Genomic DNA, 25,741 nt, shown 5'->3' on the forward strand with positions numbered 1-25,741 from the left:
GTTTCTGGGGATTTGGGGGGGGGTCTTGAATCAATCTGTACAAGCCCATCTGTGGTGTTACCATCTCAATGCCAACCTGATGCTTGGATATGGAAGTGACTGGCCTGTTTCTAGCATTACTTTCTCACAGGGTCCAGGTACTCAACCTGATGTTAAATACACAGCTGTCTCTGCAAATTATCAAGAACAACTCTCACAAGTAAACTCAGAGCACCTGTGGGTCTTGCATTACTTAGTAGGTATTCTTTTGACATGATGCACTTAAATGTGCAATCCACTAGTATTTTCTCTGCTTGCCCTGGAAGATCTTCGACAAAGGACAAAAATAATTAGCTTGTGGGTCTAGTACAGGCAGGAAGAATTTAATTTTACCTGTTCACACAAATACTCAACTGTTTCTCATCCAACATTGTGTAAATAGATCCCAAGCTTAAAGACAAAGTCAGACTGCTAAATGTATTGAGCTTGCCATTACAGTACAAGAATTTCTTTTATTTTCATGTACAGTTTCAGAATATATAGAGCATAGAAAATGGTAACCATTTTAAAGGTGTTATCAGGTAGAAAGAATATCCTAGAGGATGTTTGCCCTGCTAAAACTCTAGGTCACACTGGTTTGGCGTTTTTCTTGGTGTGCGTAACATTTCCCATTTTCTCTATGTGGCATCATGAGCATGCTGATGCTTGTATACCATGGTGTGCGTGCTTTTCACTTTAGTTAATGGTCAGTGCTCTCACCGTGGAATCAAGCTGTGTGTTCATGTATATATACATCCTTATTTTAAATATCTGCTCTATAGAAGACCTGAACATTATCGAGGCTAGAAACTGAAGCATCATCTCTTCAAGTCAGTGGTGTAACAGCTTAACTCAGAATTTTACAGGACTCTTCTAGATATAAGGTAGTTTGAATCCATAGTTGCTTAGGAATTTCCCTTACTGTTTCATGTCTGAATACAAGTAGCAAAACACCTGCTAATAGTCTGTCTACTTTCAACCTTAAACCTGCATGTGCTTGTTTTAAGACAAATTCTGCTTGCTAGCAGAATTCAGGTTTTGAATCTGAAATGTATTCAGCAAACTGTAGAAACACTTTTTTAAAAAGTAGGGTAGTAATTCTGGAAATTCAGAGTGTTCCCACTGTGAGAAAAAAAGCCCTGACAAAACACTAGCATCATGCTAGATTGGGGAGTCTTGCTCAGACAATGTGGGGGCTTTTACTATTATCTCCTAATCTGTTGTCCTCCATCTAATTTTTCAACAAACCTGTTGGGCTTTCTTTGCTCCCAAAAGACAACTAGTACAAGCCAAAGTATTTTAGGATGTTCACGGAATGGGGATGGAATTGTATGACTGTTACTCATGTTGATGACAGTTCCTACAGAGTTATGCAACTGAACTGTAATTTTCTGAGAAATCAAGGATCAGTTACCTGAAGGCATGGGTCAGACCATCAGCTGATGTATATATACTGCAGTAAGTATAGACTTCAGTAGAGCTATACTACTTTGTAGTAACCATTTTTTTCTACATTAAATGTAAGACCTCATTCAAAACCTACTTACTTTTTTACTGCCTGTATATTGGGCCAGCTCTAGTGAACATACTGAAGTAACTGGTTAGTGCTTTTACAAAGTCAAATCTATATTTAAGCGTCAAAGCTGTGACTAACCAGAAAAAGCCACTTCATTCACTCTCCACACTGATCTCCCAACTCCAAAATCACCAACAGCCAAAGCCAGCATTACACTGCTGAGCAGTTGAGCCTGCTATTACAGTATAGATTTATCTTGCAAAATGCCTGCAAAATAAAAATGCCCAAGTCTTGTAAAACTGGCCTGGAATTCATAGGCAAAGTAATCACATTCTGATTTATTTAGTAGGAGTGTTTGGTTCAAGTAAAATCCACAATGGAATCTAGAATGAACTTTTAAAGGCCAATTTCCTAATTGGCAGATTCAGGGAATGCTTTTATAAATGACACATTAGCCATGAAATTGCTATATAATCAAAGCCTGGTGTAATAGCCATGGTGAGTTTGGCTATAGAAACATGCATTTGGCTTTAACTGATTACCAATTTGCTTGGAAATTTGCAGAAGTAGGAAAGGTAATGTTTTTTATTTCCTTCCAGAGAGACTATGCACAATGTAAAAATAAAGAGGTACGGGACTTGAGTGGGGTGTTTCTTACTGCCCAGACTGTTCCGGTCCCAAGTTGTTCAGTGGATTTGCTGGTAAATTCTCCTGCCAAAGGCTCTGTGTGTTTCAATTAAATGTGAAAGAGAATCAAGAGAATAATTTGCTGGAGTACAAAAAAGGATTGTTTACTTTTGCAAAGCAAGTGGTTTTAATAAAAGCTTGATGACACTTGCTGCACATTGTAAAGAGCAGAACACGAGTCCTCTGCCAGGCACAGCGAGTGCAGCTTTGGCCTTCTGTAACTGTTTGCTTTCAGTGTGATCTGGGCCTCATTTTTTTCCTCCCCCTATATTTAACCTATTCCAAACGGAAATATCTGGTCCAGGAATACGGGTAGCATACTGCTTACAAATTAATTTACATGGGCTTTATTTGTAATCTTCTAGAGGCCAGGAATAAACTGTTAACATCTAGTTAAGGCAAAACTGTTTGTGATGATGAAATAGGTAAAAGAACCAGGGTGGCTCTGACCTGCTCAGCCCCTGACCTAGAGGTGCCAGGCACTCATTAAACCTGCCATTTTGTTTAATTCTGTTTCATATCAAGAACACAGTACATTTGTAGAGAAATGATACCTTTACTACAAAACCATGTAAATGATTATATACAAAATGGTTACTGGAATTTGGTTTTGTACTGCAGTGACAAATGACTAGCTGCTTGACATTTATTTACGCTTCCTTAATACTAGGTACATAACACCACTGGTCAGAGTAAAGGCAAATGCAATCCAAGCTAAGACAAAGGAATAGCCATACTGGCCTTTAGAAACTTCAATCCTATACTCATTGCTCTTGTGTAGCTCTTCATGCCTATCTGTATAAATGGAAGCTGCAATCATAACACACAGACCTGGGGGAAGAAGAAAATAATAAAGTTTAGCATCTTAAAATACTATAAATATGCATAATAACTATTTACTTGCTGTTACCCTTCTGTCAGCTGCTTCCATCAATGCCCTTTTTTGCAGACACTCATTTTCCATCTGCAGACTAAACCCAGAGTGTTTCAGGACACATTTTCAGTTTCTTTGGCATGGGTTAAATCTGAAGTGCTGTTCAGTGTTTATGTTCTTTGGAGTGCACACAAAATGATTCTAAACATCTGCGTAGTTTTAAAGGCTAGCAAAAAATAGAGTACCTGCCTGTAACAACTACAGAGTTGTTTAATTTGTCCATGAAAATCGGAATCTCAGATTCTTTCCCTTCAGTGTTTAAATGACTTTATTCTGAGCAGTCATGTCATCCATGTTTTAACTGCCTAAAAAGTACAGAATAAGGCAGTTCACTGTTTAAACAAGTACAAAGTATAAGCTATGGCCTCAAGAGTCCTCATGCAGCTCATTCTTTTTGGAACCTTTTTCCCCTTTCCTTTCCTACTCTTGTGTAAACATTATTAAAGTCACAAGTGTTGAAAAATTACTCACATGACAGGAGCTGGATAACAGAGGTTAACACAAATCTTTCTCCTTGCTTCAGACGGAAGAGTTGAAGAATGAAAACCAGAAATGCCACACAACAGAAAATAGTAGATAGGATCATAGTGGCCTGAACAGCTTGAACTGATTGATATTCTGCAAAGACAAAAGCAGTCATGGTTAAAAACACAGTTTCTCTCTTCACCTACTCCTGCAATTAGCAGAAAGCCAGAGCTATGCTCTGGAAGCAGTTCAGCAGCTACAGCAAACCAGTTGTGCATGCATTGTTCAGAGTGGTTCTTCTCTGCTTCCATGGTATTAAAACAGCCAGGGGGTTAAGGACTTCTAAAAGTTTTTCATAAAACTGCATAAAAATACTGAAGACACTGTTTCTCCCCACCACTTCCTTTACTACCATCAGCGTACTAAAGGCACAGCGAAACTGCCAGGGGTCCCAAATGACTTACAAACACAGACCTGGGCCTCTCACCAGCCTGGAGACAGATTTGTCCAGTGAGATGTTAACCAGACACGATATCCAGACTGCACAAAAGATTCCTTTGATTCAGGTTTTTGACCCTGTCTATTACTTCCCTATAACTAAGAGCTAAAGTAACCAAAAATACGTAACTACCCATAGCTTCGTTGTGTACCTTTGCTGGAACGATGCAGAGATCAGCTACACAGATGAGCTCCTCACAGCACCTCTCCTTTACCAAAGCTACACTAACAGTAGCTCTGGAACAGCAGATGCACCTCAGCTACTTACAACCTACCTAGTTTGGGTACCCAATAGCAACGAATGCATAGTAATATAGACATCAAATGCAAATGTGTTACATTTGTGTTAGCTCAAGAATGCCTGTGTGGAACAGACCACCTGCAGCACAGTATCATAGAATCATGGAATAGTTTGGGCTGGAAGGGACCTTCAAGGTCATCAAGTCCAACCACCCTGCCTTGGGCAGGGATACATATGCTGTAAGCCAAATTCATACTTGGAAGGTTATGGGTACATGGCTTTTCAAATCATCTACCTCTTCAATAGAGACAAAGATCAAAAGTGTAGAAATAATATAACATCTGAGAATTTTTCTGTTTGGTAAAGCAGGGTATTAGGCTGTGTTGTACATTAAGTTCTCTCTGTTACAACTGCACCCTGTGCTCTTGATTTTCTTTCACTTTTTCCCTCATTCCTGTACGCTGCCAGTATTTTTAAGTTCCACTGTGAAAGTTCAAATTCTGAGGCAAATTCTGTCACTTAAGTCACACTTTCAGATGGCTTCACTGATCCCTTTAGTTACAGAACCTTTTAGCACTCACTAGTATCTGCTCAATTCTCCTGCCCTGGGCTCTCAAGTGCACCTGACAGTTCCCTCAGTTTTCCTCTCACAGAAACAACTGGCTTTTCCAAAACGAAAAGCCAGTACTAAAGCTTTTAGAAAACCCAAGTAGTTAGAGCATACAGAATTTTGAACAAATAGATTATTGCTCCTACATACTTTGTAGTGATTTCACCAAATCTCCTGCTAAAGGACCTGAGACAGGCACAGTGAGACACTCACCTGTGAACTGATCGGTAATTGCCATACAGGTGCTAGTATTTGTGTCACACATACTCCAGACATCTGTAGAAAAATTATCTCCTACCCACCAGGCCTGCAAAATAAAAGTAAAGGGCTCTCACAGGGGAAAAACACCACAAAAATAAACAAACGAACAAAACCACCCACAACCAAAACCCACAAAGCTCAACAACCACCTACCCACCCCAAACTCCTTAGTTCTCCAAGTGTCTCCTGAGCAGACAAAATCATAGAATAGAATCACAGACTGGTTTGCACTGGAAGGAACCTTAAAGCTCATCCAGTTCCAACCTGCCACAGGCAGGGACACCTTCTACTAGACCAGGTTGCTCCAAGCCCTGTCCAACCTGGCTTTGAACACTGCCAGGGATGGGGCAGTCACAGCTTCTCTGGGCAACCTGTGCCAGCACCTCAGCACCCTCACAAGGAAGAACTTCTGCCTAAGAACTCACATTAAATCTCCCCTCTGTCAGGTTAAAGCCATTCCTCCTTGGCCAAAGTCCCTCTCCAGCTTTCCTGTCAGCCCCTTTAGGTACCGGAAGCAGCTCTAAGGTCTCCCTGGAGCCTTGTCCAGGCTGAACAACCCAGCTCCCTCAGTCTATATTCAACTGCAACAAATTTCTCTTCCGTTTTGATACTTAACTGCTCAAACTAAATTTGACATGTAATGGCATTTTGGAAGAAAGGGTGTATTATTAATCAAGTCATTTTCACTGAGACCTGAACAAATGGCAATCTTTAACATCCCAAAGCACAAGGGATTTTCCACTGTTCAAGAAGAAATTTTGGATAGTCAGTGGCTGCTCATTCCTTAAGGTACCTAGATATGATCTGCTTTCTTCCTCCAGACCCTATTTAGGATGCACAACTCTTTGAAGGCCCAGCACATTTTAATTCACAGGCAATAGCATGGAATGAAACAGAATCTATAGCACCTATGAAACAGAAGCCCTTTATTCATTTTCTGGTTCCTGACACTGGATTGAATTAATCTCAGCTCAGCATAGCTGTGCTGTTGGTATGAGAGTGCAGGATGTACACTGTGGTATTTGACTGGAAGTGGCTGGTGACAAATTAAGATCCTCCTGTGGTATTTGTACTTTGTTGTTTTAACAACACAAAATGGTGCTGCAGTGACTGAAGGGATTTGTACGGAAGCCTGGGAAATGCCAAGCACTCCACATGAGTGGCATTTCCCCAGGAAACCCATTCCTCTTCTGATAGCTACCCAGCCTTTGCTTTCAATACAGCTGAAAAAATACAACAATGACTCCTTGTGGCATCTGCTGCTTAAACAGACACTCCAGAAACCTCACAGCTTACTAAGCAGCTTTGAAAACAATACTGCAGTAAAAACTACAATGTATTATGATCATAGGCAGATGTGCAGAAATAACACTGTGTTTTAAGAAAGAACATTGCTTTGTCAGGATGCCATTCATTTGGATTTTGCAGTCCAAGCTCAATATATTGTTTTTCAGCTCTGAGCACTATATAATACTTTCAGAGTTATTCTCATGACTATGAAAAGCCTCTGGAAGATGACAAAATCTAAATAGGAGTTGCTTACACAGTTTAAGTTTGTAATTGTTTGAAAGTAGCAAATGGCACAGAGTGCATGTGGTTCTATTTCTATAATAATTTGATTTGGATATAGCAGATCTGAAATAAGAGTAAGCTCCTTTGTCCACTATCCCAACTTTGTACATGCTTAAAGGAGCAGGTTAAGACAACCTACTTTGTTTCTTAATTCATGACCCACTTTACTAGACAAATCAACCAGCTGGCTGAAAGATAACACGTGAGTTTGTACCACTCTGCCATAAAAAGTTGTGGGCAATTCATCATTTCTCTTGGAGCACAGTCTTGGAAAAAACTCTGGGATGTAAACCAGCATCACTGAGCCCAGTATTTTCAGCAGACAATATTTTTAATCCCATAAGCCTGTACATATATCAAACCTCTTAGAGAAAGCCAGACTCCAGTGCACAGTTACAAGTACCAGTCAGGCTGGCGGGCTGCTTTGGAAAGAGGAAAATTCTATTAAGAGCTGGATGTAAATACTGGAAAGTAAATTCTTTCTGGGTGCAAAAATAAAAAGAAAATTTGCAAAGAATGTAACATAAATGATTCTGAAACTTTGTGCTGAAAATGTTCAACTGAATGCAAACAGAAAAATTCATGGTGTCTCTTTCATGAATTAACTGAGCTTCTGAGGGAAAGCACAGCCTGGCTGAGATTATCACCATGCACTGACCATGAGCTATTTGACTGCATGTACTTGATCAAAAGGATGACAGACCTCCCCCATATCTAGCTGAAGCAAGAACCATAGCAGCTCCACCCTGCAAACATGGTAGTATTTCTAAAGATAGTCCCTGGCCAAGTATCTTAAAGGGAAGAAGATGAGCTGCACGACATGAGCTTAGAACATGACACCACACAAATGCACAGCAGGTATATGTATAGTCCTATCCCTGCACAGCAGAAACATGCATACTCCAGGCATTTCTTCTACAAAAAGATGCAAGGAGACCAGTGTGCCCAGCAAAGTTACATGCTTCCCATAGGCAAGTTGCAGACAACTAGAGAAAAATAACTTCATTTTTATGAAGCAAAGAAACACCAGTGTGTTTGGGAGGAAAAGAGAAGAAACGATACTTACATTGTCAATAGTTGAGATGAACAGCAGTGCTGCTGAGGTTATGTGAAACACAATAATGAACGCCAGAAGAATCAACATCCTTGATCTGTGGAGGCTTTAGTCTGAGATAAATCTGTTAAAATAAGAGCATATATGAACACCAGATTGACCAGTCACTATGCTGCTTCCCCGTGGCTGTGAGTAGTCAAGGCCAGTGTGACGGGATTTCAGAGTGAAGTGCTGCTCACCAGGAGCATCATATACAGTCTGAGCCCACAGCACACGTCCTGTCTCTAGAGAGAAAAGATTTCACTTAATCAGACTTTCCATCAGTGTAACAGTGTTCTGTTTGTTGTGCGTGATATGTAACTAGCATCCCTGGTGTTAAAGTGAACCACAACTTGAAATGAAGCCAAGAGGTGCATTTTACAACCTGCCAGGGGGATGGCTGCAGTGAGTAAACACATGGAGAAGCTTCTACATGCTTCTCCAGCAATAATAGAGCTCCTTCATGTTGACTTTCAGAGAAGTACTCTTCAAATTACAGCCTTGTTTGCATGTGGTGGTAGAATTTCCACTGGGTATAGTAAGGTCTCATTTCAACCATGCTTTCAAAGTAAGAAGAAACATGGATTTCCAAAGAATTCTTTTTGGAACAAAATTCAGTGCATCAAGAATTAATCTCCTAGATTTAGTAGCAGCTATGCCCTACCTTAGGGCTCATACAGGTTGTCCTTTGTTGATTTAGTTAAGTTTTATCCACTGATGAATGACTGAGGGCTACCATTTTCTCCAATATACCCCTCTGACTGTTAGGGCTGAAGAAATCCATTAGTCATGTAATCACCCAGTTAGCGATTTTATGTTCAGTCATTTGATACTCTCGCCAGTCTATTATTTTCATACCTTATCTAACTCATTTATTGCCATTTCACATCTCAAATGAAAAAATTAAATAAGAATTCTTATGTATAAAAGGAACAACAGCTTTATTTGGACTGGAATCCCCAAGAAATGTGTGGGCACATAACAAATACAATAGGGAAAACTCCTGTTACTCATACACAGAAATGTAAATTGCTTGGTGTATCTACTCTCTTTCCCTTGTTGTATGAAAATGCTCATTAATGTATGCTATGTTCTGTAAGGAATCAGCAAGTCTTGCAGATATTTTTTTCTGCATTTAATGTGCACTCTTCTGTAGCACTGTGCATGTTATCACTCATCCACACATTTCTCCACTTCCTTTGGACACATTCTCTTATCTCAAAGAATCCCATTCATACAGCAAATACCCAGAAGAAAAGGCAGTTATGATGTTTTTAGGACTTCCATGATTTTTCTCATGTCTAACCCTCTCTCCCCTCCTGCCATTTACCAGAATCATGAACCATGTGGAGAAATGAAATAAAAGGACTACGTTGACAGCACCTTCAAAGCAGCTCCACTGGCATTCTCACCAGGCCAAAATACAACCACTCTGCAAAATTTAAACAAAAAGATGATAGACAGCACATAAGCACATGCTGAATAGGGACTAGAAATCCAAGACTTATCCTTTATATGGCCTTTCACTGCAGCACAGCATCACAACAAACACAGAGCCAAACAGCATTAAAGTGCTTTTGGGCAAATGAGAATTGATCAGATAGATAACCTTCTATCCGTACCTGATTGGAATGACTGTATGGGACAGCTAAGTCAGATCTGAAAATAAGGAAAGGAGCTACTCAAGTTTTTATTCCTTACTATTTTCTCACTGTTAAACTTTGCTTTCTCCAACACAACTTCCTCCAATGAGCCAGTTGCATGGGATGACTCAAGATGCTCTCAATCTAGTTCTGCTTCTAGAAATGTCATTCATGACTCTTTATCAAGCTTTTCTTGAATGAAAGGAAGGAAGAAGGAAAAGAAGATATTTTGTGGTTTTGTATAACAGCACATCAAACTGTTTTCATTGTGAAATGTACCCATCTTCACCCAGCATTCTGTGGTCTTGCGGTTGGGGTTTTTCTGAGCTCCATTTGTTGCACTGATGGTATCTAAACAGACAATACTGCAACAAGCATCTGCCATGTAAGGAGAGAGAATCAAGCTTTATTCAGTGTTATTTTAAGAATAACAATACAATTTCATCTTATGACATGAAGCATCATAGAGAGACAGAAAAATGTAACCTAATGAAAACCAATCATGGAAATCAAGACTTGCCAACACAGAAATATTCACTTTGTCTTCAATCAAGTGGATGCTTTTGTTGTACTGCTTTCAGCCATAAACAGAAGTGTTTCTGACAGGACAGATAAATATGTATGAATGATGAGGAGAGGACATTTATGTTTTACCCAAATAAAGCCAAGATTGAATGAGCAACCTTTCTGTTTTGTCTTTTCAAGATCAAGGACAATAAGAATAGTTTGATGTTTCTGTTCTGAAGAATCTCCATAACAGCTGTTGTTAGGTACTTCCTCCTGACCCATTGTCATTGGCTCCCTTCATGAGCTGCTACAACTTCTGTGCACACAGTGCTACAACAGGTATGCACAGTTATGAGAAATAAGGACACTGGGGGAAAGGAAGGAGACAGATCAATTCCAAGTAATTAATACCAGGAAAAGACAACAAGAACTTGTCACCCAATCTGTCAGGCCTGAGCAGGGATCCCAGAGGTGCACAGAAAGATCTTTGGGCTATAATCACTACTAGCAGTTTCTTCTTCCCATGGAGACCAAGAGACAGACTCTGGCTTTTCACAGCCTGTGAATGGAGTAATGAGGGAAACTCAGCCAAACTCTGTGTAGTCTGTGCCCAGGACGCAAGAAACAGCACCCTACCTCCAAGATGCAGCCAGCAATGGTGCAGAAGCTACTGCCACAGTATCTGCTTCCCTCTTGAGGCAGAAATTCTGGACTTAATCTCTGAGGGGGGACTGTTAGCAACCAGTCCTCCTCCACCACAGACAATGCTGGAATTTAAAAGTTTGTTTTGGAGACTCAAGATCCTTCTACTCCTCCAGCAAGAAGCAATTCTTTCCCAGATCCTCTGAGGACAGTCTGCCTGGGTACCAATTCAGAAGCAGGCAGTTCCTTCCTTCTCTCCATGAACAAGGAAGGATACAGTTATATCTTCACATTGAGAATTTCTGAGAACACTCTTTGCATTAATGTTCAGAATTTTTACTTTCATAATTTATTACTAACCAAATGCTTTGGTAACATCATATTCTACATACTCACTGTGGTCTTCTATTTCTTATTCACAATGAGATGCTTCTCAAGACCTCTCTTCAGGTTCACGATTGTTCCTAGTTCTTTTCCAGCACCTAAACCCCAGCAGAAGCAGGGGTTGGCACACCAACAGCACAGCACCAGTCAGTGGCTTTGCCTCATGCTTTCGAAACAAGAGTACCTGTAAAAACAAAGAAGCCAGCACAGCTGTCTAACCTGGCTGAACGAATCCTGCTCAGGGGAGCAACCAGCAATTTGTGTTTGATTAAAATCCTATCATCTCTTACATTTAATTTGTGCAGCCACAAGAAAATGTTGCTTAAAAGGGGCTGTTCATAAGAAGAGGAGATGCATTTTAAAGTCATGTCAAGGAATCTAGCACTTTGTACTGCTGCACTGAATAAGAATCTGAAAACAACTATATGAAGAAGATGCAGAGACATGGTCAGACTCTTCAAGCAAAACTTTGGTATCAACATGCGATATGATCAGGGATGCTGCAGTACTTTTTCCACTGCTGTTTTGCAGCCCTTGGAAGCACAGCTAATACAGCTGCTATGAAAAGGCTTCTTGCTTTTACAGGACTCTTGCTCTTAAATGAACCATTGTTCAATTCTTCTCTTTTAGTCTTTTTATCTGGTAAGAGTATTTGTATGGCTCAAAACAAGCTTCCTGGGCAAAGTAGTTTTCTACTTTCTATCATTCACAGTAATATTCACCGATAGGCACCATGCTCTCAAGCCAAGGGATTTATGATTTTTAAGTTCACTGCCTTTAGGTTGTGGGATCTCCATTCTTGGACATCTTCATAACTTGACTGAAGCAAGGCCCGGAGCATTCTGAATGAACACTTGGGGCAGGAGCCCAGATGAGGGACCTCCTGAGATCCCTTCCATCTCTGCTCTCCTATCAATCTGTAATTGTTTCAGGAACCTCCCTGTAGTAATATCCAGCAAAACCCTGACAAAAGAGAACAAAAAATTTGACACAGCTCATCACATGTGACATCAAAATCAGATTTGGGGTTAAAGTAAGAATGACACTGGATGTCAACATGATGCTTCATTTGCAAGCCTCAGCATTTAATACCACTTCACAAAGTATGTTGTGAGGCAGAAATGTACAGGTACAGCTGAGTTAGAAGGGCAGACTGCCACTGAAACCAGGAAGAGTAAGTTGTGAGAATCCTACTGAACATATCCAGATTTGCTGTGATAATAAGATTTCCCACAAATGTCATTATACTGGAGAATACTTAAACGAAACACACTGAAAACAGAAGGGCCAATTATATTAACAACAAAGATTTTTCCAGTTAGTACAGAAGAATTGTTTCTGGGTAATACTCCAGTGCTACCTTATTTTACACAGAGAGCATAAATGCAGCAGTCACACTTATCTTTAATAGTTTCAGTAATGCAAACTACTGGAAGCAGTAATTTACACGTTGATTATGAGAGCCTGATGTGCTGTACAAGGGGTAGCTATGAGGGCCTTTGCTATGATCTTCTGGACTGCAAAGGCAACTGCCTCTTGGCAAGATAAATCAGTATGACAATGGCAGAACTGCACAGTACAAACAGTATCCAGTCCAGGGTCCCGATATTCCTGAACTGTAGTAAGCAAAACATAGCACAAATCTGGACTGACTCCATATGCCAAACTCCACACCCCTCTGCAAAAAAAGCCTGAACTTACTGTAAGAAAAAGTTTGTCCACCAGTATGAAGAGACATGCCAAATTGATTTTTTTCTATTTAGTACAGCAAGCAAGCAAAGAGGAAAACTCTGTCTTTCACAGTTTTTAGCAGAAGGTTCATCGCTACTTTCCAGTCCAGCTCCACAGCACAGGCTTTCATTTCTTCCCATGCAGTTATGTTCTGCTGCCAGGCTATTTCTCATGTTTGTTTTTTGCAACCAGAGAAACTTGTACGTAGTGCAGTGTGTTTATCCTGTGCTCATTTGCATTGAGAAGGCTAAAGCCTATCCTACATCATCTGCTGCCCTCACCTCCTATGATCAAGTCAGGTTTTTGTACCATCTTCAGCCGAGCCCATGTGTGAAAAACATCTCAGTGCAAACAATCACGGTTTATACTCCAGAAACAGGGTGCAAACACACAGACCAGCTCCTGCTCTGTGCAGACCAGGGCTGGAGCTGTGCAGGCTGCTCTCACCCACACCTTGTGTGCTGAAGACACACCCAACAGAAGGGACAGATGATCCTGCTGAACAAGTTACCATACCTGCAGCTCTGCACTGAGACTTCCTTGCAACTAGACCAGCAGGTCTTTGGGCCATCAGTAATAATTCCATTCAGCTGAGCTTTCTTGAAGTCACTGGTGTAAAACTGAATCAAAGTGCAGCCTTCTTAATCAATTCCTCTGCCCCTCAGTGCCGCAATTAAGGCTCTATACATGAAGTTAGAAGAAAAAGTTTGTATACTGGTGGCATGAGAAGTCTGTGATCTTGTGATGCATCGTAAGACATTTGGATATACATGATAACCACTTTGTTTTGCACAGCTTTCTTGTGCCACATCTCACAGTGTCTCATGACAGAGAACTCAGGAGTTGGCCCATATTTTGCCTGTACCAACATCTCTAAACTTGCAAAAAATTCCAAATTCCCTGGCTTATAAAGAACAGAGTGATACTGTTAACTTTTTCTTTTTTCCCTTTACCAGATATGAAGGGCTCTGTTTTTTATTTGTGATTCTCAGAGCTGGAACCAAAAGTGAACTAAGTTCAGCCACTGGAGTTTCTCCAAAGCTAACAAAAGCTTTGAGGATTCCAACAATCCCCTAATGCCTAAATATCAAACAACATAAAGGACAAGAAAATCAGAAAATGTAACACCAAGGAAATAATTATACCAGTTGAAACAATTTACTCCAATGTCATTAATCCTTCTGCATGAGTTAATCGAACAGTTGGGAACACCATCATCACAAGGTACATTTTACTGAGCGCTGTTCCTTAGAATGAGGCAGGTAATACCCAAACTCTTACACTTTCTTTCTACATTTGGCCCTGCCAGTGTTCTCCAAGGTGACTATTGCTCTGACCCTATCCACAGCCCGTGGTAGCTACACTGATCCATCATCCCAGATTTCCACTCAGTTTCAGCTAACCCATGTGTCATTTTTTGTGCTGCAGGGTTAACCTTGGCACGTACCTGAGCTGCAGGGCCAGCTTAACATGGGTGCCCAGTCCAGCAGCCCATCCTCACTGTCCTCTGTGTTTCTGCACACCCCTGTGTGATGCTGTGCATGTACCCCAGCTGTGACACCTATCTGGATCCTTTCCATGTCAGCTACAGAAGAATCCTATCACACAAGGAGAAGTCGGGAAAGGATATGCACATCCTTGTACCTTATTTTCTTATTTTTTCCCCGTGTCATCAATGCATATTGGAAATGGAAAGAGAATACAATTAAAGCAATCTAGTTCTATTTTACATGATGACTTGGCAACCTTACTTTAAGGAACCTGCCTTTAAGCATTTTATAGGACAGGAGTGACAAACTTGAAGCTAACATGTAGATTTATAACCAGCATGCGAAGGGTTTGCTGGCAGTAATCCCTGAAATTGACAGTTCCCTGGTGCATGAAGTGCTGCTACTGTTGGAATTCTCAGGTGCACACACTACACAGAAAATGAGTTTTCTTTTTTATTAAAGTCTTATTTCTAAGTGGAATTTGTTAGTTAATAACACGGATCTACCAACGGTTGTGGAAGTTTGTGTATTTGTGCTCACATATTCTCTGTTCTCAGGGGATCTATTGTATTGTAGAACTGGACCCTCAACAACCTATTCTCTGTATTCAGGTGTAGATTCAAATTTTGGCTTGGTTTCATGCTCAAGTATTCCAGAGCTAACAGTCAGTACAGAAACTGTGTGTCCTCTCAACCAGGGATCCCTTTAGCCAGCTAGCAAATCTCCAAGAAGGGCTGGTTGGCTCTGACTAGATTTCTCTAATATCTAATGGGAACCCGGGAGGGAAGTGCAACAGTGCATGCAGCAGACAGGCTCCCACCCCCTGAGCATAAAGAACAATGTATCCTCTTCAAGAAATAAAATTTCAAGCCCGTGCTTGATGCCGGACTTGGAATCAATAGGGCTAAGTGTTCTGTCAGTCCCTAGATGGCAGAGACACCATCAGCTCTTTCTGCTTACAAGCGATCAGTTAACTGAGAGCACACTCAAGCCGGCAGCCCTTTGTGCCACCTATTTTATGTGGAAGGAACAGAGCTTGTCACTTACACTTCCAGCTGCTTTTCAAAGTCCTTCACCACAAAGCAAGGAAACAAGAAGGAAATGAAACAATGTTCCCTGCACACAATCACTGTATGTAGCCAAAGAAGAAAATAATCAACACAGCAAAAATTAATTCACAGTATTTTCTGGAACTCTATTTGAATTACACTGTTTACACATTTGTAACTCAATGGCAGAAAATGAAAGTGGGGTCATTCTGTCAGATCTACATTTGCCGGTGCCCTTTCAGCAAGCTATGTAACTCAGCAGCACAATTAAACCACTTGGCTTATTGCATTTTGATAGTGAAAGACAGGGGCTTGGAGACAAACTGACAAGATTCTCTTGAACAAAGCTAGGTATGACCTAGTTTTTATCCAGATTCTTTAAGAGAATCGTGCCTTGCAACCAAAGCTGATGTCTGCTTTTTGTGTGCCTCAAGCTAAATGTATGCCTATAGGTTACAAAAGCCTTTTGCTGTGATGGTAGTTGGGTGTTTTTCCATCCTACAGGTCCTGTGTGGGACTGCCTGCACCACAATGGACTCTGATGGATGTTCTTGGCCTATCATCAATGCATGAAAAGATTCTAAAGCACTCTTCCATCTCCTTCTGAATCTATTTCATAAACTCTAACTCTTAGCTCCTCCTCAGAAACCCTACCCAGTTACCAAAAGTAGAACAGACCATGCTTACGGTTAGGCCTGGCAGATCCTCCCTGGACTGCTGTTCCTTCTCACCCTCTTCTCATTAGATATAAACTATTACACCAGAACTTAAGAGTTTGAGAAATTATAACCCTGCTATTCCCATACATTTCCAAACAAAACCAAGAAAAAAACTGCAGCAAAAATGCCTTGAGTACTGAGACCCAAGGAGGCGGATGGTTCTAATTTCTTAGGAATGCTTTTAATAAGGTTTTGACCTGAGGATGCCAGCATTGCTGCCACTTCTGTAACTCCTGACAGTCATTTATTTGCAAACAAGTTCAGACTGGGTTTAGACTTGCCCTACCACTCCTTTAACTGTGGCCCTTCTGTGTGCACTGCAGAGAAAAGTCACTCTGCCATGAAGCCTTTGTGGGCAGACTGAAGAGCAGAGAACAGGCAGGACCCATGGGAAAACACAAACACAATACCCTGTCGAAAATAAGCCTTGTGACGTCTTACCTGAAAATCAAACTTAAAAGACTCAAGAGAGATGTATTCAAATACTCCAGCAAAACCTGGGAGAGAAATCTAGCAGCCACTATATGCTGAGAAGGCAATTTAGCAGGTACAGAAGCCAGATACCTATGCTGACAGACCCCTGACTACAGGCACAATTGAATAATAAAGCCTTCTGTTTTCAAAACTGCTCTTTAGCCAAGTTTCTCTTTAGAGAAAGTTTGTCCTCCTCTAACAGCACAAACACCATCTTCCTCAGAAGTAAATCTTCTCTAGATCCTACTTTTTCCCTAAAGCACATTTTCTTGTAACTGCACTTTTACATTAGAACATCATAATCTCAGCTTTAACCTATTCTATGTCTGCTTCTAAACACCAACACAACTCACAGTGGTGTAAGGAGGGGCACCTTATCACTAAATAACACCTGAAATGGTTACACTTTATCTTAAATTCCCATCACAGTCATTGCTTGTGCCCTCCATTGCCTGCTCATCCACCTTCACTTTACACTGAATTCACATGTCTTTGGGGAAACTGTCAAAACCTGGTCTTTAATGAAAGCTACCCCATGGAAGCAATCTGTTCAAGAGGCCAGTTCTCAAAGGACATACATTGGCTGAGAAAATCCAGCAGTCATTTGAAAGAAGGAACTGCTTGTATTTCTTACAAAACATAAATGCTTTCAGAGGCATCTGCAAAACATGCTACAAATTGTTTGTAACTTCAAGTACATATGGGTAGAGCTTAACTATATACTTAGACATGAAAAAAAAAAGCACACATGAGGTGTTCAGTGCATCCTCTTCTCAACAAGTCTGCTTTAAGTTGTGCACCAGATACTTCAGTATGAACAAAGTTGTGGTATATATTAAAACCTTCTTAACAATGAACCTGGTCTAAAAGCACTAAAAGCTTGTTTTTCTAAGCTAAATAGGACAAGAACTTCTTGTTCTGACTTGTTGATTTTTGAAGATCAAGACAGACTGAGGATATATTTGCTTGCAGGTCAAGGCAAACACATGGAAGGAAAATGAGCTGTTTAATGTAAAGATGAAAATAAATGGCAATAAATCAGGTGTGAGCACATTTAGGATGGAAATAACAACTCACAGAGCTTGCCAGGTTCTGGAGCAACCTTACAATCACCATAGCATGGGGAAAAAAGACCTGCTTCCACAAAGAGATTATGTGATCCTATGCTGGCAGGGCAGCTGGTGACCTGAGTGGTCCCTCCAGCTCTGCACTCCTGGGAAGGATATCCCACAGTCTCTCTGAGGTCTCCATGACTTTGCAACATGTTTTTGCATGATGCCCCAAGCCCTTCGCACTCTGCTGAATCCTCTCCTGTCTCTGAAAGACTTCAGGTAATGCTGGGAGCAATACTGACTGTTCATCTGTACAGTGGAGTAATGCAAATGGTGACGATGGGACTAATGAACCAGCTTCAAGGGAGGATTCGTTGCTCAAGTGGGCAACAGAGCTACAAAGACTGAGCAAGAGCTGTCCCACTTTTATGAGGTTGACTGAGGGGCCACCGTTGCCTCCAAGCGCTCAAGAGCAGCAGTCAGGAACCACTGAGCTCTTAGCAGCCTGCGGGCACAGCCCTCCTGCTATTCAGGCAATCAGCCAGCTGCACCGTGGAGCTGGGACAGGGACATGGGCTGTACCAATGAGCTATTCAAGCTATGAGAAGCCTTCTGGGAACCTGCTTCAGAAGCAAATAACTGAACTGGGGTGTGGCCTGGACTCACCCCTGCTCAGTCACTGTGTGGCCATATTTTGGTGTCAACGCTGTCCCCACTGAACACCTCAGCAGAGCAGGGAAGGACAGACCAAGTGTAATATCAGCATACCAGACCTTTCCAGCAGGTTGACAAGATTAAATGTGTCCTCAGTCTGATCCAATGAAAAGCAAAAATAACCAACCCAGAACAAAAAGCACACCTGCAGCATTAACTCTAGGCATTAATTTAGTTCTGAGAGCAAATCTCAGGCCCTGAGCTCTACTGACTACAGACAGCTGCTTATCCAGAGATTATTCCAGATACAACAGGACAGCTTGAGTGATTTATGTTGTTCCACCTAATTAACCAACAAACAAAGGCAGAAAAGGTTTGTGTCTCCAGACTGAAAGCAACACGTTTAATTCAGCAGAAATGAAAGCTGATATTGTTTTAACTCTGGCAGATGCTCTGTGGAAATTGCCAGCAATTAAATGTGTTACATTCACTGTTGTGAGATTTTCAAACTGCTTGTTTTGCTTTGGCTTTGAGTAGCTCTGAATTGAGAAAATTTTGTCTTTAGTTATTTAAGAGTTTACACATCATCTATCAGGAGTGTGAAAATACATCTCTATCGACAGTACAATAGTTGGCTTTAAAATAAAAAGAGCAAAACTCTTTTACAACTGCTATTTTGTTTCACAGCGATACTGTAGCATGTGATCAGATTTAATACTCAGCCTACCTTCAGAATGTCATTTGAATCTGCAACTGGTGCAATCAAAGTAAAACTTAAAGGTGACCACGTGAACGTTACCAGCTCAGGTGGAAGGATTTCTAACCCTTGTTTCATTGCACACTTGAGCACAACAGTTGCACTGCTCTTGTACACTCTCGCTGCTATACAGATACAGAACCCAGACACCTCCTGCTACTCCCTGCACCAACTCCACCTCCGCTCCACCTTGACCAGTCTGGCTGCCCGTACAGTCACACTATAGCTTGGGTCAACCAGCTAAGCCACAGTGCCAGGCAAAGGGCCTGTGATAACTGGGCAGGCTCAGCCAGCTCGCTTCAACTCTACGTTAGACTCCTTTGGACATCTCTAGATGTTGGTTTGTTTCTGTGACTGACTTATGTGGCTGGTTTGTTGCTTCTGTGTATTGAGAATGTCAGCCTGACAATACACAAGTCTGCAGACTGACTGCAGAGACCACCATCAGCACATGCACCTCAGCATAGGTATCGCGGGACTCTGGAAGGTCACGTTCTGCCTGGAAGAAGGCCATCATTTTGATGTATTTCAGGACACTTAACACCTGCATTAAACACCTGAGAGAGTGTTCACCCCACCTTGGCTGTCTGTGGCCTGTGCAATTTCAAACACAGCGTAGTACTTAAGGATCAGTGAGGTAAGCCATAAAGCCATCAGTGAGGCATACCATCCAGAGGGACCTCGACATGCTTGTGAGGTGGGCTGATGCCAACCTCATGAAGTTTAACCATGCCAAGTGCAAGGTCCTACATCTGAGTCAGAGCAATCCCAGGCACAGCTACAGGTTGGGCAAAGAAGAGATTCAGAGCAACCTTGCAGAGAAGGACTTGGGGGTATTGGTTGATGAGAAGGTGAACGTGAGCCGGCTTCAGGGTGTGCTCACAGCCCAGAAAGCTAACTGTATCCTGGGCTGCATCAAAAACAGAGTGACCAGCAGGTCAAAGGAGGTGATCCTGCCCCTCTACTCTCCTCTCGTGAGACCTTACTTGGAGTATTGTTTACAGTTCTGGTGTTCTAAACATAAAAGGACATGGATCTGTTGGAACAAGTCCAGACGAGGGCCACGAGGATGATCAGGGGACTGGAGCACCTCCTGTATGAAGACAGGCTACAAAAGTTGGGGCTGTTCAGCCTGGAGAAGGCTGTGTGGAGACCTCATAGCAGCCTTCCAGTATCTGAAGGGGGGCTACAGGGATGCTGGGGATGGACTATTCATTAGGGACTGCAGTGACAGGACAAGGGGAATGGGTTAAAACTTAAACAGGGGAAGTTTAGACTATATATAAGGAAGAAATTCTTTACTGTTAGGGTGGTGAAGCACTGAAATCGGTTGCTCAAGGAAGTTGTGAATGCTCCATCCCTGGCAGTGTTCAAGGCCAGGTTGAATGAAGCCTTGGGTGGAATGGTTTAGTGTGTGGTGTCCCTGCCCATGGCAGGAGGGTTGGAACTAGATGTTCTTAAGGTCCTTTCCAACCCTAACTATTCTATGATAAATATATATCCTATAGCCATCTCTAAGGGGTGCTTGAGTCAGTCCACTTTCTGCCCCACCTACAGACTTCTGTGAACATCTCTATGCAGCCAGAGGGTTGTATTTTAAGGTCACACCCAAATTGTGAGGCTTCACCTGGCATGCACATACCATCATCAAACCTGCCCATGAAACTTCATAGGTAAAATAAAAAGGCATAATTAAATTTTCCCCATTCAGTGAAGAAATAATAATTCCTTTGATGGATGAATTCAGGCCATGAGGCTTTTCTTGAATCCCACCCAGCAAGATCTGTTTTCTAGAAGTGAAGATGCTTATCTTCATAATGAAGTCATGTGCATCACCTGACATACTGAGATCTTCCTTACAAAGATCTTCTTTCTAAAACAATAAAGCTTTCCAAAAACCAGCAAAGAGTGAGATCCCACCACAGAGACCACTGGTTTGCTTTGATCATCCGAAAAACAAACAAATCCTAACAAACACTGAACAGCTCCGTGAATGGAATTCCTTAGTGCTGTGCTTATGCTTCCCCTGCTTCCCCTCTGAGACCAAGTTGATTTCAATAAAAGCTGTGCATTCCTTTCTACTTTCAAATTTGGCTGTGCTGGAGGATCTCATGCTTTTTTATATAAAGTGTTTGTTACACTTTGGAGTAAATACCTTCCTGTTTAATATAGTGCCTCATTCTGCTGGGTCTTCTTCCAACAGGAAAATGGCAGCAAGACCTGGAAATTATGTCTTCTGCCAGCTAGCAATACAAACGATCTGGTCTCCATAGTCCTACTTATTTCTGTAATTAAACACATTATTGTACTGATTTATGTGGTGCTGTCATGTCTTACATGATGCTCAAGACACAAATGGAATGTGAAGAGTAAGTGGAATACCAAAATATACAAAAATCACTGAGGTGAAAAGGAAAGGGTCTCCTTGTGCTGCCATCCAACTCATTTTCAAATGGACACAGAAACAGCATTACGAAAGGAGAGAGATCACAAATAATAGTAAAGTGGAGAAAGGTCTTGCTTCTCTAACTATCCATACCAGTACAACATTCTTCTAACTATTCTATGAATGTCAAAATCAAGATGGAAAACAACCTTGAGACAACAAAATAAAAGCTATCACAATGGAAACAAGAAAAAGGTACCAGACAACTGTGAAGCAAGAGATACTAACAAACCAAGGGGTGAAGAGTGCAGTAACTGAAGCTGGTACAAGATGAAGGAAAAAAATGTTTATTTCTTTTAATCAGTTTTGGCCAGAAACAGTAACTACAGCATCCAAGAGTTGAGACACAACCTGTGTCTAAGAGAATGACATTGTAGCAGCCTTCAGTCTTGACTGCTCAGTCTGTTGAACAACCTTCTTTACTAGCAAGTTTTTAAATCTGTGCAAGCAAATGGAATACACTGGTTTTCCTTGCTGGCAGATCCACAGCATAATCAACTCTAGCTGGGCGCTTATGATAGAAGTGTTTCCAGAGACCACAAATAAAGAACACACCACCAGTAGTGTCTTGTCTACTGACAGTATGTTTTTATTTCAAATTATATTAACAGACTGTTTTCCTTCCCAAATGAGCACACTAACAAGAAACTTATGACCCCTAAAGAGTTGTGGTATTACTGCATTTCACCTGGAGTTAATGTTGACAGCTACCAGCAGAGAAATTCCTGCTTTCCTTGCTGGGCAGACAAACGATCTGGTAACGTCCATGTCAGCCATGCAGCTGACATGATAAAACCCGTACACGTCTTTATTCAGCATGGAAGATGACTCTTCCCCCAGGTACCCCAATGGTCTATTCTCCAACTTCATTCTATCAGCTCACAAGGGGATGCAGAGTATAGCAGGATTTCTTTCCTCCAATGTCTTTGAAGCAAAGGTCAAGTCCTCACATCTTCTATTGCACAAAGTCACATCAGCTTCTGATGAACACGTTTCTCATGTACCTTTATTTCCACTCCCACTTTGATTTCACCCACTGTGGTAAGTAGCTAAACCCCAGCTGCATTCCTTAGCATGGTATCTAATTTGTCACACACAAAAACCATAGCTGGGCTCCACAGTAAACTGCAATTCACTTTCCTTCCCTCACTGCACCTCAGCCCAGCACTACCCCACCATTTCTGTGGGTTCCTGTCTGCCCATATCTGCAGCAGCTGCTATCTCAGTTCCAGCAGCCCAGCCCCACAGTTCTTCTCCTGAACCACCTGAACTGCCTGGATGGCAAAGCCTTGAAAAGCAGCACAGAGAGCAGGTCTGGATGGAAAAGCCATTACAGACTATTTCATCTGACAGGAAAAAAACCCATCTGCTCAGGCAGGCAAGAGGGCTTGTTTTACATAGTTAACATACCAGCATTGTACATACAGAGTCTGAAAGTAAGTGAAAAGAAAGTGCTACTTTTTTCTTTCCCTACGGAGATCAGCCAGCCTGGTTGGCTGTTTACTTCCAAAGTTCCTAAAGAAAACTACTTAAATCTAGCGTGTGTTTTACAGCTATTCAGTGGAATTCTTCACAGCTCTGTATCAAGTCAGAAGATTCTTCTAACATGCTCAACTGCAATAACTACTGATCATTTACATACTACTCCCAGATGTTGGGGAAAAAAACACAACATGTTTCTGCACCACGTGAACAAAGTATTTCTGCCAAAAAACTAATGGAGAGGCCAAACTGCAGGCTTCTTGGAGGCAGCATTTGGAGTTAGAGCAACCCATGGGCACGTCTGCCAAGGCAAAGGCAGCGTTGCACTGCTGCTCCTAGAGATGTCCAAGCAAGGAGGTACCCTCTAAAATACAACACTCACTATTGCAGAATTACTGAAGGCAGCCCGCCTCGTACCTGGCATGTAACCTCTCGAGTGGGAATTGTACATTACACACAGAAAAGCCTCAGTAGTGAAGTAGCACCTGGCTTATTAGAACTGCAGTTTGACTCAAATGGAAAAACGTTTAAGGCTGGCAAAAACTTCATAAAGCGAGATCTGCACGGAATTATGTCCACGTTATTTTTCTTCCACTAGAGGGGGGTGAGCGGCCAAAAACACGCAACCGCAGTGGTGACGTTAGAGCCCACACAGCACCATCCCGCGCACACGGCGAACTTCCCGCCGCCTCCCGCACCCCCGCGGGCCACCTGCTCTCGGTGCAGCCCGGTTGTCCCGCCTTGTCCCTCTGCCCGGTGCCAAGCGGGCTGGCCACGGCGGGCGCAGCGCTCCCGGTCGCCGTCCGAGCGCCCGCCGGCCCCAAGGGACGGCTCGTCCGGGCGCCCGCCGCCCCGTGCCGAGGTGAAGTTGGTTTCGCAGCAAACAAACTCCTCGGGTTTCATTTTTACCCCCTTTTTTTTTTTTTTTTTTTGGGTTCCTCCTCCCCCGGCAAGCACCGGCCACCCCAACCCCGGCCCGCTCAGCACCCTGCTCGGCCGCGGCTACTCACGGGACCCGCGGGCAGCGCTCCGCGCGGGCTGCGATCGTCTGGCTGCAGCGGCTCCCGTGCGGCCTGCTGCAGAAGTGATGTCAGACGAGCTGGGTGTGGAGAGAGTAATTCCCAAAAGTGCTCCTCGCCGCCCGCGGAGGCAGAAGTGCGAGTGTGTGTGAAGCGAGGGAGGGACACGGCGAGCAAGGGAGCAGCTTTTCCCCGCCCGTTTCCACTCCGTGGCGGGCGGGCACCCCGGCGCGCCGCCGCCCGACCCTTCCCGGGGGCGCTGGGCCCTCCGCTCCCTGCGGCCAGGGCTGGTCCCGTCAGGGCTGCCCCGACGAGAAGGGTTGGGCAGCACGGGCTGCCACTAGGCCGGCACTTGTCCCGCTCCCCTGGCTGCTCCCGCCCTTAGTCTCGGTGGCTTTAGCTGAGGCGGGACAGGGCCGGAAGCCGGAATGTGTGAGGCGGCGGGGGCTCGTCCCGCCTCAGCACGCCGGTCCTGCAGAGCCGCGGACGGCGAGGAACGGTGCTGCCCTGCTAGCTGCCTGTCAGCCTCCTGTCAGCGAGGGACGGGGCAGTCGGAACGGTGGCCGCCGGACGGCACGGCGAGGGACCTCCTGGAAGAGGACAGGGACAAGGCCTAGGGCGGAGCTCCCTCTGGAACTGTCTGTGGGGAAGGGAACCCAAGTTCCCAAAGCGGCCGGGGCCGAGTCTCGGGGAGGCCAGGCGAGAGGGTAACGGAGGAAAGGCGCCGTTTCACGCTGGCAGGGCCGACCCCGTAAGGGTTGCATAACCCTCCAGCCGCGGGCGTCAGCGCGGCTCTCCGCGGCGCCCCCTTCTGCCCTTTAGCGCAGGGGGCGCGGCGGGAACGGCTCCTGGCCCCAGCCGCGCCGCTGAGGGGCGAGTCCGAGCCCGCCTCGAGCGGCTGCGAGCGGTGCTCGAGCCTCCGTGGCGGGAAGCAAAGCGCCGTCGGAGCTCCCCTCACAGAAGTCCCGCCTTCTCCCTCAGAGAGACAAACTGCGTGTGTGTGGAGAGCTGAGGTATAAAGTCATGTCCCGGCAGCCCAGGTGAGCCCCGGCGGTAACTGCTCGCGCCTCACGAACCTCCCCTCTCCTGAAGCGTTTCGCTAACCGCCATTGCCGCTAGCAAGCGTCAGTAATAAACTGTGTCCATTTTCAGCTTAGTTTTCACAAATTACGTGACAAAGTAGACAAAATAATGACCATCGCCAACTGTGTGATGTGATTCACTCCTACAATTAAGAAGAACGAAGACTAATTCAGCGTTTTGGCTTCCTTGTAAGTTATAGCGTTGGTACAGCGTCTTGGCTTGTTCAGAGGGCCAAAAGGTCTCACCTGCCATTCAGGATTAGCTGTTAGCACTGTGCAAAGTTGGCGATGAAAGGTGGCAGTTCCCGTGTGGCTGTCAGACCGTCTGGTTTATGTTTGTTTTCTTTTGGGTTTCTCCTTTTACAGTTCTTCACAAGTTGCTCTTAACATTTAGTCTGGATGTTACCTAAAACTCAACAAGACCATGGATCTCTGGATTGAGACCATACGTGCAAATTTATGGGCAGTGTTTTCCAATCCTAGAGATTACCTGTTCTGTAAGAACTGCGGTGAATTCCAGTAACACCATCCCTATTCCTAAAGTCTTCACACAAATAGCAACTATTATGTTGAACAAAACACTATGTTGGTTACTAGTGAAAAGCTAGTAGCATGACCTTACTTCATTGCACCTTTACCCCTTCTGAAGTGCAGCAGTGGTGGCCATATGCATCTGTTAGGAATCTCATCTGTTGCTGAAAAGCAAAAATACAGA

General features: G+C 43.3%; 1 protein-coding gene across 2 annotated transcripts; it reads right to left on the reverse strand.

The window, feature by feature from the left end:
• Positions 1–341: 341 nt before the first annotated feature.
• Positions 342–24,648, reverse strand: EMP2 (epithelial membrane protein 2). 2 transcript variants are annotated; one of them, XM_061358303.1, is made up of 5 exons: positions 24,357–24,648; positions 7,869–7,969; positions 5,183–5,276; positions 3,627–3,773; positions 342–3,052 (listed from the first exon to the last, which is right to left on the reverse strand). In XM_061358303.1, the coding sequence occupies exons 2-5, from the start codon at positions 7,944–7,946 to the stop codon at positions 2,868–2,870; spliced, it is 504 nt and encodes a 167-aa protein (XP_061214287.1). In that variant the 5' UTR covers positions 7,947–7,969; positions 24,357–24,648; the 3' UTR covers positions 342–2,867. The 2 variants fall into 2 exon arrangements, with proteins under 2 accessions (XP_061214287.1, XP_061214285.1); XM_061358301.1 differs by lacking the exon at positions 24,357–24,648 and adding an exon at positions 23,936–24,247 and having other exon boundaries at positions 7,869–7,980.
• Between the last annotated feature and the right edge of the window lie 1,093 nt (positions 24,649–25,741).

This window comes from Neopsephotus bourkii, unplaced genomic scaffold (assembly GCF_033783945.1).
Source record: "Neopsephotus bourkii isolate Nb327-2 ecotype Australia unplaced genomic scaffold, CSIRO-AGI_Nbou_v1 NB_940, whole genome shotgun sequence".
NCBI classification, from domain to species: domain Eukaryota; kingdom Metazoa; phylum Chordata; class Aves; order Psittaciformes; family Psittacidae; genus Neopsephotus; species Neopsephotus bourkii.